A 17,295-nucleotide genomic window follows, 5' to 3' on the forward strand; every position below is an offset into this window, starting at 1 on the left:
GTAATGTTTTGTAGTTGCGAAAGAGAATTTGGGTGTCGGTTCCCCAGATATGATGAGAGAGGACATTCAGAAGTTCCAAAACTTTTAGACAGATAGACTTTAAGTGGTCAGTGTGAGGTTTCCAAAATGCATTCCTAAGAACTTGGCCCAGGTAACATGGTCAAGACTGATTCCATGAAGGTCGAGGGACGGAGGTGATTGCCCACTTTTCTGCGAGAAACAAATACACTTCGTTTTTTTCTGCTGAGAACCGAATTCCGTTATTTTTGAACCACGCCTTGCCTGTATGAATGGCTCTTTGGAGCAGACTGGTTATTAATTAGAGAGTTTATTCTTCTTTTATGTATAGGATGAGATCGTCAGCACAGAGGCCGCCTTTTACAGGATGATTTACGTCGTTGAGAATATCATTGATTACTATGAGAAAAAGCGTCATACTAATTGTAATTTCTTTTTTGTCGATAACGTGTTATTTATCCTTACTGAAAAAGTATGGTTGTGTAGGAAGTTAAAAACAAAGAAGTAAATTTTTCGTGTGAGTTCCAATCAAAGAATTTGGTGTAAGATTTTTTCCACCAAGCATATCGTAGGCTTTTTTATTGTAAAAAAAAAAAACAATCAGAACTTTTTGTCGATTAGCAAAAGCTTCACGAATTTCAGATTCGAGATTAATGTTGTCAGCTGTGGAATGAAACTCTCTAAAGTCGCTTTGTGGATGTTTAAAAGTTGTTCCTTTTTTCCAGGAGTTTGCACATTGTGCAAGTAAAAAGAATTGTCCGGTATGAGTTAACATCGAATTAAGTTTGTTGGGTTCTAGGATTGGGATAATGATAGCTTCCGACCAGATTTCAGAAAAGAAGTGATCGGTCCAAATATTATTGTAAAGAATAAGGAGGAAAACTTTTCCGGTGCAAGGGAGATTCCGGTGGACTGATTCGATTTGAAGGGGTGGAAAAGACGATTCGATTTAATTTTTGTGGATTGAAAAGGCGGGGTTGCAGTTTGCATTACTTGAGGCAGTTTCGAATTTTTGTGCAAAAAGATTTGCAATGTATTGATTGCCATCAATGACGTAACCATGAGCACTTATTTGTACAGGACCGGGTTGATAAGTACTAGGTACCCTTAATAAGCTCAATTCTGTTCCATACTTTCTTTGTGGATTATTACTGTGGAGTGTGGAAACAAACATGCAAATCACCGCATTGTAGGATAGACTTTTTTCACGAGATGTCATTTCTGTTGAATAATGGTTTATTCCCATCTTATTACCCAGAATTCCTAAATTACCCCGCAATATACATCCGCACCATTAAAAGTTCTCTAAAACCCCCATGGACCGAGCACGTTTTCGGTTTGATGTTCTTTATACAATGGGACCCAGCAATAACGTGGAATCCCGTTGTTTAGAGGTATAAAATTGAAATGTTCTTGATCGAAAGCCATTAAGCAGCAGATATGTTAGTCTTTGACGCGGAATTTGTTGGTAGAGGTAGATGTTTTTCCTTAATTGTAGGTTTGATAATTATTGTACATAGAAGATAAGTTTTGAGAAAAGAGCTTTAATTTCGGACGGACAGATTGTCTCTCTTCCGGATTTGTAGAGGTGTGTTTTGTATTGCTGCCTCGAGTCCGGGCCAAAGAAATTGGCCAGAAAGTTCCGAAGTGGGATAATTTTTATTAGGGTTCGAGCATAGGAAATTCTCACCGTTGTCAATGACCGTAGAGTATCCCTGTAAACTATGGATATTTTATTATGTTTGTAAGTACGGGAAGGATGTTCCTATGAAGTGGACGAATTAGCCGACAGACCACTCACTCCAAGTCATTGCTCCCTTATTGGACCAAACTGTGGGGAAAAAGGCCCTGGGAGAAATCACTCCCGAAAGGTGGTGATTGGCCAAGAAGTACCCCCTCTAATCAGGAAGGTACGACTTGGCTGCAAAATTTTGTCACAAAGTTTAGTTACTGTTTCGGGTTTGATGTGATCGGTCGATACATTCTTCCGCCGTTTTAGTTTTCAATAATATTTTTTTTGCATTTTTTAGTGTAAAGTTGTAAGTTGTGTTAAGTTCCCTTTTTTTAGTTATTCAAAATTGTAAGTTTTCATTTCGTTTAAGGTTTTTTTTTTTTTTTGTTTATTAATGTAAGATTTCGTGGCATGTGCAAGAAATAAAGGTGGCTAGTCGAAACTACTTGGTAGTTTTCTTCCTTTCTTTGGTAACCCCTCTCGGTTCTCGAATTCAAAAGTAGTGAATTCTGTGACCTGGTATTGACACCGTTTATACACATATCAATATTGTTGGGACCCACACCGGTCTGGCTGTACGAAATTTTTTGAATGCGATAAAAGAGTCCAGTGATTTTCCGCTTCCAGACATTGCAGGCTCTTTTGCTTTTTAGTAATGCCTCTGCACATTCTGTGTTCCACCAAGCAACAGTTCTCCTCGGTATTAATTTGGTATTGGTAATATGAGCGGCACTGACTACAAGATGATTAAGTTGAGATAAAACTCTCTGGACTCGTGCTAGTATTTAACGAAACTTGATTTTGATCAATTTCAGCTTGATAATCGTTCCAATTAGTCCTCAGGAGATTTTACCTAGGCTTAAATTGATCAACTGCAATATTCGAATTGTAGGATTGTGAGAGCAGGTCCAGATTAATTGGCAAATGATCACTTCCATAAAGGTATCAGTAGGGGCTTGTGTATATATGGACTAAGAAGGGGTCACAAATGCTAGATCTAGGGCTGTAACTATGTTGATTTTAGTGACCTGTGCAGTATGTATTTAAAAGAACCATGTTAGTAGACCCAAGATAATAAATGTTACATAGTGACAATGACTGCTTGAGTGTCACTTCAATCCCAACCACCTGAAGATGAGCTTGTAGCGGAATTTGCATTGATTTATAGGAAGCATCAATGTATCTAGCCACTCCTCCACTAGCTATAGAACACAGTACGTAATCTGTTTTTGTGTTATGGTGATTATTTTTGAAGTGAGTTTCCTGCAAGCACATGATAGAAGGACGACATTCAGACATTGAAACCCGCAATTAAGGGAGGTGGGTATAAAACCCGTTTAAATTCCATTATAGTATGAATATTCCAGGATTATGAATAACTTCAAATGTCTGGGATGAGTTAATTGCTCCGCCGCCAATTAACTATGGGGTTTAGTTTCTTCCGAATTTTAGTGAAGCGGGTTTCCATTGTGTGATTTTGTAAGATGTGGATATAGTTGGTAAAAGTATGTCTATTACTTTTCCTATGTCTTGAGTGAATTCTTTAACAACTGATATTGCGTCGGATAAGCCGGTTACATTTTCTAAAAACTTTTTTTTGAAACTGATTTTTGGATAAAACGAATTGGTCTGGATTTTCTTGCATAATCGGTTTCAGCGGTTGAAGACGTTCAGCGATTTTACTCCAATTTCCATTATTATCAGAGGGTAGACTATCAGAAGATAAACTTTTCTTGTTTTTTTTTGGATTGCTGAGTTGGCCTTGTGGGTTTTAAAAATTCTGAGGCAGTATTTAGTTAGGAGGCATTGAGACATTGGAAGGGTGGACTAGAAGTATCTTCCACTAACGAACAAGATAAAGAATCAGCTGAGTGTTTGTTAAGAGATCGAGGTACAGTGTTAGCTGCATCACTGGTGTCCATAGTTCCTGGAAATACGGAAGTACCGGACACAAGAATATTTAATGCTGACAGAGAATCTTTTGCTAGACTAGCAGGGGAATGCGGACTTTTGGCAGAGCCCGCATTACTTGGCCTCTGCTCTTCTTGCGGATTTTCTAGAACAATTAAGGTAGCTGTATCTTGAGGGACGTTATTAGGACATCCTATGGCGATATGACCAGCAATTTTACAGGAGAAGCAAAACAGTTTGTCATACGATGTGAATATTCGGTAAGTAATTTCAGCGAATTTAATGAGTATGGAAGTTGGAAGCTCTACACTATCTTTCGTACTAAACATGTCTTTTGAATCTTAAAATGTGAACAAACTGATCGCTGGGGATACCTGCTAAGAAGACCACCAGGGACATTAATTTAAAACATAGCAGCTTCACAGAGTTTTCAAAAAGTTCAAGGGGTATAGATGGGCAGACATTAGAGTCCGAGATATTAAGCGCCGGATATTTAAGGTTTGGTCATTGAATTTTTTGCTGTTTAACAAAAGTTTATTCTTACGGTAGGAAACAGTTGATTTATAGGTCTGCAATTATAGGTTTTTAAAGAAGTATTCAGGGATTCCTCACGGATAAATTGGGTACCCGTTTCTCCCGTTTGTATGGTGAGGTACGATTGTCTCAAACTCGTCAATGGTTGAATCTGGGATTGTGAGTTGCCAGTTGTCAAACACTGCGTGCTCTACAACCAGCCACTGTCGCACCACTTTTCAAACTCTCCACAAAAATTTATATATACTATAGTTTGTTATGCACTTGAGTTTAGTTCTACCACTTTGTAGTTGGCTCATTATTAGGTAGACATGTAAAACACGCACTAGTTGTATTTAGAGCTTTAAAATGAGGTGTAAAAAAATGGGTAACCTTTAAAAATAGAGTTAATAATAATGGATGATACGTCCCCCTCTCCCCCTTCCTACTCGGAAAATTGTGTTTTTAAAAAAATAATAAACGGTTACAGAAATACTTATAATGCAAATTTTCACTAAAACACTTTGCATACCTATGTGTTTTTATACCAACATGCGTGTAAGATGGTGTTTAAAGTGAAAATTACAACATGAAAAACTGAAACAGATGAAAGGTACAAGGTATTATGTAGCGTACTTTAATTCAAATCATTTTGTAGCGCAACGTGTTAACAAAGTTCTTGTTTATCTTCCATTTACTTTCCGCTATTCAAATCTCTTGAAATTGCTCCCACTACAGTTAAACTCCTCTAAAGCATACATCGCTTAGAAATTACCGTTTCTATTCAGTTTTCAATTATACTATTAACTAATTCGACAAATTTCTAACAACAGTTCTTGTACTTCTGAGCACCCTCTTGTTTAAATAACATTACATTTATCATGGTAGATTTAGTATAGTTGTGAAGTATATCACGTAACTATCGTGCAAGTTCGGTGTTTGTTTCATAATGGAGAAGCTTGAAGTAACTCAGTGGCGACTTGTTGGGGTGGGCAGGTGGCCAATCGTATTTCTTATATTCGATTCAATAACGTAATTTCGATAGTTTTGCTCATTTTTATTATAAGTAAGTATTGTTTTAGAAAATTACAGCATCAAAATTAATAAATACGTTTTTATATCAAATAAAAATTCGTAATAACCACATTCTATTATTGTAACCAGCCGCCACTGTTGAAGTTGGTAACTTTTAATACAATTCGGGGTGAGGAATTGTTCATTTTATTGTTTCCCTCTTAAATATTCTGCCAGGAAGTTTTTGTGTTTATTTTCTTTCAGTTGCACTCATATTTCCGCCTACTAATTATGCTTTTCATGAACTTGATTTTGAAACACAATCTCTTGGAATGTTATTTTATGGGTTGCGCAATTAATAACGGCATTCATAATTTTTGTTTGTTTGTATTAAAGGAAGACTTTGAAAGAGATTGATAAAATAAAGTGAAAACAGCTTGTTTCGGGTTGTAGTTGTAGTTAAAACCACAGAACAGGTTTAAACGTTCACTTAAATATTTTGTTTTATTTATTTACAATAAATATGTATAATGACAATACAGCTAATTTCGGTGACTGGGTAAAATTTCTATATTCTTTTTCTTTTTCATTTTAATTTAAATTTATAAAATTATTTTTATTATAACTTATTAGTTAGACGAAGTAAAACTAATGTTGCCCAAGTAGATAGTATGTGACCGTATTTTATACACATGCGAAGTTTGTCATTTTGAAAATAAATATTGATATTTATTCTATGTAGAGTCTATTGTTCATTAAATAATTTGACAATAATCGAGTCGATAACAAATAAATTTTAATTTAAATCTTAAACTAAACTAAAAATTGTTCGAAGTTTGTTTTTATAGTACTTCTTCTCTCTAGCGGCATATAACGGCCCGGCAGCCCTTGCCCCAAGAATTTGCGCTCCCAAGTACGGACAATGTAACATGTATTTAAAGCAGATAACCAACGGGAATAAATGGTTTTTCAGCACTAATAACAAGCTTACGTTCGAGTGTTTATGTTTATTATTATTATTATTATATATTCGACAGGCGGAACCCCATTTATGGAATATATTTCAGTTTAATTCAAACGGATTCAAACTTTAAGTTCTTAATGATACACATATTTGTATTAAAAATATTCAGCTGACGATTAAGCCAGTTTCCTATGTAACACATTCTGTACGCTGGTGAAAACTTCAGAACATTCGTTCCAGGTGTTGGTAACGCAAACAACTCCGGTTTTCTAGATATAAGTAATCTAAGACTTCCACTTAAACATATTCTTCTCAATATGTCTTGACAATCTAATCTATTATTGACAACCTGATAAATAGTTACTGCCAAAAATATTTTGTTACGGTTTTCTAATGCTGTCATAGAATATCTCTCTAAAAGTATAGTTTGTGGAAATCTAATGGGAGGATACGTTCTCTCCTCTCTAAAATACAGATATTTAAGGAACCTACGCTGCACCTTTTCAATATTGTTTATTATGTATATTATAGTAAGGGAACCAGACCACATTTGCGTACTCCATTTTGGTTCTAACCAGTGCAATAAAAAGTGAAATTAACGTCTTTATATTCACAAAATCCTTTGAATTTCTGAGTATGTAGTCAAGGGACTTAAAGCACGCAGAGACTACATATTCGAAGTGAGCACTAAAAGACAATTTACTTAACTCCTAAGTCATGAACAATGTTCGGTCTAGAGACTGACTCACCTAATATGCTGTATTCAAAATAGATTGGACTCTTAATTTTAGAGAAGATTATAGCATAGTATTTTGTTTTATTGACAGGCAATTCACTAACATTGCACCAATTTAATACTTGATTTAGGTTGCGATGTAACTTCACACAATCTGCTGATGACTTCACTTTTGTGAATATTTTTAAATCGTCCGCATATAGTAAATAATCAACATTGAGGATGTGAGTTATATCATTGATAAACACGGAAAATAGAAGTGACCCTAGTACCGAAGCCCGCGGCACTCCAGGAGTTGGAAATACATGCTTTGATGAGCATCAACTGCAGTAGACAAACTGCTTTCTAGCACAAAGATAAGAGTGAAAAACCTTAAGTTGGGCTGGTGAGAATCCAATAGCACCAAGTTTATACAATAAAATATTGTGACTTATTTTGTCAAAGGCCTTCGAAAAGTCCATGTAAATGACGTCCGTCTGACCACCCTCATCAATTGACTCACTTAGGAATTGAGTTAAAGACACTAAATTTGTCCCCGTAGACCTGCCATGCATAAATCCATGTTGGTTTTCAGAAATATTACTTTTTAAGTGAAAATAAATGTTATTAAAAATCACCATTTCAAAGATTTTAGCGATTTTTTATTTATTAAAGCAATTGGTCGATAGTTTTCGATAGCAGTATGATTGCCCTTCTTTAATATCGGAACAATTTTAGAAATCTTCCACAACTTCGCAATTAGGTACACCAGTTTTTAAGATTTTATTGAACAAGATAAACAGCGGCTTCACCAATGTGTGGGAGAACAGTCTTTTAAGAAAATCGATGGAATGCTGTCTGGACCAGCGGTATTTTTACGTTTCAATTTTTCCAAAGCTGCATTGATTTCGCCTTCAGTTATGTTAGGAATGTGTAATAACACTCCACTACAAATATCTGGCCCATGACTGAAATTTGAAGGTCGACTCAAAATATGTTACAAAAGCATCAGCAATATTTTTTGGACCTGATATCAGAGATTTATCATATGTCATTGTGGACGGGATGCTACTACTGCCCTTTTTCAAATTCACATACCTCCAAAATTCCTTTGGATTATCAATCGTATCTCTTTCAACATTTGCATTATAAATTTTGTATTCACTCGATATTTTAATTTTAAGCTGTTTACGCAACTCCTTGAAAACTTGCCAATCATCTTAATTGTTGTATTTTCGGCATTTTCTATAAATTCGATACTTTTTGCGAACCATTTTTATTATTTCTGGCGTAAACCAAGGAGGGAATGTATATTTCCGATTTGTGTACTTCGGCACATACTTGTCTAGTAGAGAGTATAAAATATTATAAAATGTATCACAAGCTGTATCTATATCTGAGCACATTTCTAAAGATTTCCAGTTTACTTCCATGAGAGCTTCATATAAAGAATTTAGATCAGCTTTATGGAAATTATAACTAGAGCTTGCCGAATTACGAAGGTTTCTATTTACCATATATCTAATACTCCTATATTGCTAACTGGCCTCAAAACTCAAAAGAGTCCGAAAACATAACGGCAGAGCAATATATCGGAATTTAATAGCACTACATTGTCTACTCCTTTTAATTTTCGTAAAGCAAATTTATCACAACTTTAATGCCCGTTTGCACCAACGTTACTTAAAATTTAAGCAGCTCTTAAGCGCAGAAATGCGTTGCACCAACATTTAACAAATGCTTACAACGCCCTAAGAAGTCCTTAATATAAGTAGCAGTTCATCGGCGACTTAAATTTGTTTAGCAATTCTTAAAAACCGAACAGAACCGAATGTGGCCGAGATCGGGTGGTTGTCATGGAAACGATCATAACAAAATTGAGATACACGCTTTTAAAAACAATCTGCAACATCCGGTATCTACCTCTGGACCGCAAAGTAAAATCCGAAATGTTTGTCTGGGAATCCGAAATTTCGGTACCATTCTCGCCATTGTGGCTGAATAGTGATAACGTGTTTTTTAATATTCGTTTAGTTTTGTTTTTTGAGAGCTGTGAGTAATAATAGTGTTGAATAAAAGTTACGGTAAGGCAAAATATTACCCAGTTAATAAGAAATATAATACAGCAATCAATTATTAATTATGTTTTAGATGAATACTAACAACAAAAGAACACGCGGCGCGAATTTTACGGCAGATGAGAGGGCTCTTGTTTTATCTTTAATTATTGATCGGCGTCACGTTTTGGAAAATAAAAAGACGGATGCCGTAACAAATAGAGAAAAACAGCAGTGTTGGCAAGAACTCACTGACGAATTTAATGCCCAATGTCCAGCAGGGGTGCTAAGGTCGATGATATCACTTCACAAGTGGTACAACAACAAAAAAAAAGAGACAAGGAAAACTGTGGCGGAAAATCGAATGGTTTTTCGAAAAACACGGGGCGGTCCATCGGAAACGCAGGATGGTGGCCCAGAATTAGAGTTAACTTTAGCGGCAATGGATTCCACGACGGTGTATGGATTACCAACAAATTTTGGAGGAGACACCATTGGAGAATCGGAAGTATGATTAACAATTTTTTGTTTTACATGCTTGTTTAAAATGTGTTTATAATTGTAGCATTTGCCAGATGATGAGGAAGATGAAGATGAATATGAATTCAGCGAGGAGGTAAACCCAGAAGATGTTAGTTCTAAATTTTAGTGTTTATTTCGATAATTTTTCTTTAAATATTTTAGTTTGCGAAACCACCAACTTCAAGGGCAATACCATCTTTTATCTCAAAATCAGTACCACTACCAGTAACATCAAGAAGAATGAAATCGTTAGATGCCGGCCAAGTTGTATGTACCTTGTATACACGCATTTTATTTTTACTTTCTTTACTTTTTTAGACTATATCAACTGATGCAGGCAATTTTGCGTCAACGCCAATCAAACGAAAATTGGATTCTTGTCCGGTTCAAAATCCGGTAAGTTATTCTCTATGCTGCTTTATGATTCCTACTCAAAATTTAATTACAGAATGTTCTCGAAAAACTCGACTGGGGCGATTATAAAACTGGCCATTTAAAAACACCCAGATCTCAACAACTGCATACAATTTCTTCGAGGAGGAGGCCTACGCTACAGGCATTGCATTCTAGCCACATATCGAAAATGTATGATGAGTTGGCCAAGAAAAAAATTGCAGTTAGCGGACGTGCAACTAGAAGAAATGAAAATTCAACTCGAAGAACGGAAAAAGGAGACGGAACGGAGGAAAACAGAATTTGCCCTAAAGAAAGAAGCTATGGAACTGGACATAGCAATAAAAAAAGAACAGTTAAAAAAACTAAAATTTACTAATATAGATTTATGATAATAAAATATTTAATGTTGCCTATTAAAAAAGTTTGTTATGTAACTCCTCCTAAACTCGTGTCCTGCTCCCCTTCCCTCCCGACCATTAATTGCTGCCGGAACTTCTGGAATGTTGCCAGCTTCAATCAACTGTTGTAATTCATGTTGGTTGATTTCTGCTGGCAATGGAGGGTCTTCTTCACCCCTTTCCCGGGCAATATTATGTAAGACTGCACAAGCAATTATTACTGCTAGCACAGTATCTTGTTTCAATCTACATCCGTAGGCTAGAATGGGAAATCTTCTTTTCCACACCCCAAATGTTCTTTCTATAACATTGCGAGTTCGAATGTGTGCTTCGTTATAGAGTTGCTCCCCTTGTGTTTGTGGATTTAACATTGGAGTTAAAAAATAGCGACGAACAGGGTAACCACTGTCTCCTATATACCAAAACAAAGCAATGAAATTACACAATTATCTATATAACGACTAAAGCTTACCTAAAATGATACAATTTGGGTAGATTCTCTGTTCAAAATCTCTTCTTATGTTAGAATTATTAAATATTGTTGCGTCATGGGTAGACCCAGGCCATCGAGCAACAACATTTATAAATTTCATTTCAGCATTGCACATAGCTTGCACATTTATGGAAAAATAGTCTTTTCTGTTGCGGAAGACTTCTGCATGTTCACCACCTTAAACATACCCAACAACCATATAAGTGGTAGCTCCTAACATAGATACTTCTTAACAATACGGGACACAGTAGACAAATGCATTCCCATATAATCTGCCACGCTGCTAAGATGCCCTCCTGTGGAAAATAGACGTAATGTCGTCAACAATTGGTTGATTGGTGCCACGGCTGCATTTCTATAAATATACAAATTATGTTTACGTTCGATTTGGTTTAATTTTATTATTAGTTATGTCTGTACCTGTCGTTTGGAAATTCCAAATGATGTTCTATTTGGGCTAACAAATATAATACTGTTTCTTTGGTCATGGCCGACTAGTATAAAGATTATGGCCTGTCCAAGAGGTACGATACGTGTTGCCATCTATTAATAATTACACTTAATAATTTAGCAAAATTTTAATTTGACTTGACATTATCGGACTTCAAAACGTGTAATGGTGGTTTCTTGGGTATGAATGCCTTTGTGCCTTTCAAAAGGTGTTAATAATTCTTTTGTCGATTTTGAATTATTAATAGATGGCAGCACGTATGGTACCTTTGGCATTCCTTTGGACAGGCCATAATCTTTATACTAGTCGGCCATGCTTTGGTTAACCGAAACCTTTGAAAAAACTGAAGATCCGGCAGATCATGAAAATGATCGGCTCTTAAATAAATTTGTCGCGGTATTCCCACTTCGATTAATTCAAGAACTTCGAGGTCGTCCTCAAACGCATCAAAATCCATTTTTGTAATAAAATAAAGAACAACACTACAGACTACACGTGAATTAGTTAGGTTATTGCGATAAATTAGGTTAAACAAATGTCAGTTTTGTGTCTGTTACCAACAGAATTTGTTATTTCAAATAAAGTCACTAGCTAAGCATTGCTTTGTTATGTCAACGTTAAGATGCGTTGGTGCAACACCCAAGTACTTTAAGAACTGCTTAAAGTTAAAAACTTCTTAGCTAAGGAATGCTTAAATCGAATGTTCGTGCAAACGGCCCTAAATGCAATTGGGATGATGTCTTAGACAGCGGAGAAGTTGAGCAGGCGTGTAGTATTTTGTACAAAAAAAAAACATTATTTATTTGACTTTCATGTCTCAAAATATCGTCAAAATAAAGGTCCATACTGGTTTACAAAGGAAATAATATTAAATTTGAAACAAAAGAACCGTTATTGGAAACTGTATAAAAAACGCAAGTATTTGTATTACAAACACCAAGCTAGAAAAATCGAACAAAAATTAAAAGCGCAAATAAAAGAACAATATAATAATTTTATTTCTCGTATTCAAGCTAACATTAAAACAGATCCAAAACAGCTTTGGACTTTTGTAAACTCTAAAAAGAAGATATCGAGAATTTCAGGAAGGATGACCTGTGACGATAAAGTTTTTGACAATCCTCAGGATATCGTGAACCAGTTTAGTAGCAGGGCTTAACGAGTTAAATTCTAATTACTATGATAATTCTGTGCGTCAAAATGTATTTACTCCTAGTGTTGATACTAGTGGATATAGTGTTAATGTTCTGCATAACAATTTCGGAAGAGGATATCTTAGAAGCAACAAGAAAATTGAAAGCCAACCTCACAATGGAAATAGACAACGTGCCGGCATTTGTAGTAAAAGACTGCATAACATGTTTTTCAGAACCTATCACTTAAATCAGCTGCCTATCCAAAGAGCTGGAAAATAGGAAAAGTAAGTCTAATATATAAATGTGGTGGTAAATCAGATGTAAAGAATTATAGACCTGTAGCCATAGTTCCAAATTTTGCTAAATTGTTTCAGTGTATTGTATATGTATAAATATGTTAACTACCACTTGTGACAGTTGGTCTCTGATGCACAGCATGGTGATGTACAAGGTAGATCCACCTGCACTAATCTGTGTTCATTTACCCAATATATCTCGCATCATCTTGATTTAAAACTACAAGTAGATGTAGTTTACACGGACTTATCCAAGGCCTTCGAAAAGGTGAATCACGATATTCTCTTAAGTAAACTTGGTTCGGTTGGCATAAATCATAATTTGGTAAAGTTGTTTAAGAATATTTTTGTAAATCAAAAGCAGTATGTGGAATACCTGGGTTATAAGTCACCTTTATATGATTGTCGTGTGTGTCAAGGGTCAAACTTGGGACCATTACTGTTTGTAATTTTTATAAATGATTTAAATTCTCGTTTGACGGTGGATAATGATTATCGTATCTTTTTGTATGCTAATGATCTAAAAATTGTACGGGTTATAAGACAAAACAGTGATTGTTACTTGTTACAAAATACTATTGAAGCAGTTGTACTCTGGTGTAAGCAAAATAGATTACTGATTAATATAAGTAAATGTAAGGTGATGAGTTTTTCGAGAAAAGCAAATACTGTATTGTTTAATTACATCATGAATGATACACAACTAATTAGGGTTTACGAGCATACGGACTTAGGTGTAGTGTTTTTTTCATTTGTTCCTCATATTAATTACATATGTAATAAGACCGCCAAAATGTTGGAATTTATAGTTAGAAACACAAAAGAATTTGTTATTATTCATTCTCCATTAGTATTGTATACGGCTTATATTAGATCTGTACTGGAATATTGTGCCGTCGTTTGGAATCCTTATTATATAATGCACATCACTTCTTTAGAAAGAATTCAGAAGAAATTTTGTAAATATGTTTATTTCAAAATTCATGGCTGTTACCCTGTTAGGAACTTCTCGTATCAGGAATTACTTATGGACTGTAATTTGGTAGGTACCACTACAAACTAGACGAGAATACATGTCTGTAATTTGTCTGTATAAGCTAATGCATGGTACCTTTCAAGATAGTAACCTATTGCGCCAAATTCAGTTGAATGTTCCTAGAACAAATATCAGACGTTTTAGAACATTTACGTATACTGTAGCTCATAATAATCAACATAAGCATTCACCGTTAGTGAATATGTGTAGAATTTACAATAATATTCAGTTCGTAGTTGATATATGTATTTGGTACTAGTCAGCAAGAATTTATACAACTTTGTAAATGTGTATTTTTTTGTTAGTTATCTCTTTCAATTAGTTTATCTCCACTTATTTTTAATTTAAAATGCATTTTGCATTAATTGTTTTCGTTGTATTGCCCTATCGGGAATGCCCGTTGGAAATAAATTACTATTAATATTATTATTATTATCATTAATATATTATTATAGACATTAGGTACAAAGTTAAACTGTTTTAGATTAGTAAATAGTTAGTCATTAATTAGTCATCGATTATAGATTTAAAAAGAACTTTGGGGACCCATTTTGTATTGTTTTTAAAGTAGTTTGAAAGAATCTCGGGTACTCCTTCTAGTTAGATAAGTATAAATACAAATGCTCTGCGTTGAGAAGTTTTACAAGCTGCTTAACGGCACCAAACGTGTCGCGCCTACAGTCATATATTTCATTGCACCAGTCGCTCTTGTTTAATGTTCATACTGAAATTTTAATATTTGTTAACAAAATGTCACTTAAATTTTATTTAGATTCCAATTTCAATTTCTTAACGAAAAAATCCCTTAAAATTGAGTATAAATTTAATACATCAGGTGGATGTGCAGCTGTAGGTGCAACCTCAAATAACAATAATATATTTAAGTTGACATAAAAAGAAAAAAGAACAGTAAACTAACATGTAAAATTCTGCATTGTGTCTCGAACTGCATAAATGACATTAAAGAAATCCAAGTCCTTATGGCAATTTTCTTCTCTCAGAACTAGCAACGAAATCCATAAATGTGCTTGTAGAAAACTGAATAGCTTCTGACAGATCTATTATAGGACACTTAAGACCAAACACACTTAATAATTCGCTACAAACGATAATACCATTAAACAATTAATTCGTAAGTATTAAGTCTGTTTTCAAGCGCCCACATTTCAACGTCTCTAATTTGAACAACGTTCTGATTTGCACATAGGTGTATTTGTTTCACTGAAATATTCAGGCACAAGTGCGTGAGAAAGAACTCTTTTAAAATATTTTTAATGAAGGTGTGGGTGAAGGTAACAAAATAATGCAAGCATATTGTCTAACAGATCTCAGTAATGAATAATAAACCAGTTAAGATTGTGAAAACAAAAATCTGACATCGGTCAAATTAAACCTAATAAGACGTGTTAGTAACGAGAATAATAATAATACTTATTATTTTTTCTCAACAGGTGTCAACCCAGTTACAGGAAATATGAAGTAGTTAAAAGTTAAAATAAATATAAGTGAACAATAAATATGTATAAACAAACATTCTAGGTACCTTACTAATAATAGCACATTATTATCAATGTGGGATAAATTTATGTTTTGAGTCAAAAGTAACCCCTAAATCCTTAATTTTTGATACTACTTTCAATATTGTTTTGTCAATAGTATAACTGAAGCATTGGCAGTCGTTTGTTCTACAGAATGATATTTTCTAGCATTTCTCAAAATTTAGAATCGTATAATTTCATTTGTTTCACAGAATTAACTTCGACATATTTTCTATGAATTCACTATAGTATACGTCTAATTCTATCAGTAGTGGATCGATCCTAACAAAAAGCCATGTTGTCCACCGTTAATTAACTGCTTAAATGCAACCTTAAGCTATACTTAGATAACAGATGATCTGAAAGTTTTGGTTGGAAATGTTAATTGTATACTATGTAAATAGTAACCACCTTTTTGTTACTAGATTTAAAAATTGAAACAGTAGAATAATTCTGATTCCAAAATTCAGTAGATATTCCAGGTTTAACACACAAATTAAACAGTCAGCGAATAGGTTTTTCACACTACTCGAACTCGTGTATAAACACACGGAATTCAAAAATGTAAAGAAACGCCATCAAGCTCTGAACTCTTTTTAAAAATTTAAAATGCTATTAAACACATGAAGCTTGACTATAAATATTAATTTCATTAACAACATTGATATTATTTATTAAATTCAATGTGACTTTTGGACGTATGTAGGTTAAAATGTAGCCAGTTGCAATTCAAGTCTCGTTTAAAACTGAACCGCAATAACACCGAAACAAAATTTGTGTTGTTTATCTTTGTAATTAAAACGTAGGTAGATTGGAACATGATATGTTTACGGAATGCTAAATGTAATGTGTTGCAGGTAATATTGCATAATGTAATAAATCTGTTGAATGCATTCTCTTCCTTTTTAAGTACACAGAAAATTTTCATTTACATTCGTTTCACTAAACTCGCCATGCTGGACATTAATTCAGTAATATTAGAATTTATCAAATGCATTTTAGCTATAAAGTTAAACTACCTTTGAACAAACAAATATAAAACCTAAAAAATTGGTAGAAGATTTTTTCGACAGAATTTCCTTCGTCTTTGAAGTGTAGTCCGACAAATTTCGGTTCTATAAAATATTATAAAATTTGAGTTTGCGATTTTAGTTTTGTGGTAATATCTATAAAGTAAAAATCAATGGCGCAATTAACAGTCCCGCAGCCTCTGCGCCGCGAGGGCGTAAATTTCAAAGATTCGCGGTTCGCAGAAGCATGGACAAAATGGAAAATAGTTTAAGCAGATAACCAACGGGGAGAAAATGTAGAGGTTCTCAATTTCTCAAAACATGCTTAACTTCAACTATTTATGTTTGTACTAAAAATTCGACTGTTAGCACGTTCAGATAAAAAAAAATGAAATTTGATTGATTTTGTCTATCCAACGTAGAGGAGAGGACTGATTAATTTACACTCAGTTTTTTTCCTAAAACACTCATAAGTTTGAAGAATATTTATTTGGCAAAATTGTAAGATTATTGACGGATTCATAAACCACATGTACCGGAGTATCTTATTTTGTAAGATTTAAATAATATTTACTAATGTAAATTTTCTAGATGACGTCACCCTATTGTTGTTGGGAATAATTATGCAAATTTTGGTTAGCGTTTTACCATCTACACCATATTTCTGATACAAATAAAAAATTTAACAACAATCGGTCCCTAGTTTCGGAGATTATCTGATAAAAATTCGGATCTCATTGACGACAAGACCCACAGATGAGATAATAAGTAGATCGAGGTAACGACTTCTGACGACCGTCTTCAAGTATTGACTTCACTTTTTTGCTTTTATAGGTTGCATTGACATCGAATTCATATCTAGGACTGGTTTCTCATCCACCATTTTTCTAATTACAAAAGTAAATTAATTAAAAATCAAAAAATAAGTAAAAGAAAAAAAAATTCTTCACAAAAGAGGCACTTATGAAACTTATTAATTATTATATACATATACTATACCTACTAAGTATCAAGGAGACATAATAAGTTCAAATTTTTAGTTGCTATATATATTTAATTTCCCAGAGTTTATTGCAGTACGCCGATAACTGTTTT

The 17,295-nt window shown here is 34.2% G+C and overlaps 1 protein-coding gene across 1 annotated transcript; it reads right to left on the reverse strand.

Annotated features, from left to right (window-relative positions):
* Positions 1-10,242: 10,242 nt before the first annotated feature.
* LOC135137703 (putative nuclease HARBI1) lies at positions 10,243-10,892 on the reverse strand. The gene is made up of 2 exons (XM_064067422.1): positions 10,713-10,892; positions 10,243-10,652 (listed from the first exon to the last, which is right to left on the reverse strand). Exons 1-2 carry the CDS (start codon positions 10,846-10,848, stop codon positions 10,243-10,245), a joined length of 546 nt encoding a protein of 181 aa, XP_063923492.1. The 5' UTR covers positions 10,849-10,892.
* Between the last annotated feature and the right edge of the window lie 6,403 nt (positions 10,893-17,295).

Source organism: Zophobas morio, unplaced genomic scaffold, assembly GCF_036711695.1.
Source record: "Zophobas morio isolate AGI-343-1 ecotype UQ-CSIRO unplaced genomic scaffold, CSIRO_AGI_Zmor_V1 ptg000029l, whole genome shotgun sequence".
In the NCBI taxonomy this organism is placed as follows: Eukaryota; Metazoa; Arthropoda; class Insecta; order Coleoptera; family Tenebrionidae; genus Zophobas; species Zophobas morio.

Bases quoted from the DNA above. Each gene is read 5' to 3' on its own strand.
- LOC135137703 (XM_064067422.1), bottom strand. From the start codon at position 10,848: ATGTGCAATGCTGAAATGAAATTTATAAATGTTGTTGCTCGATGGCCT. The intron at 10,653-10,712 runs GTAAGCTTTAGT...TTTGGTATATAG, and splicing joins CCCAAATTGTATCATTTTAG to GAGACAGTGGTTACCCTGTT.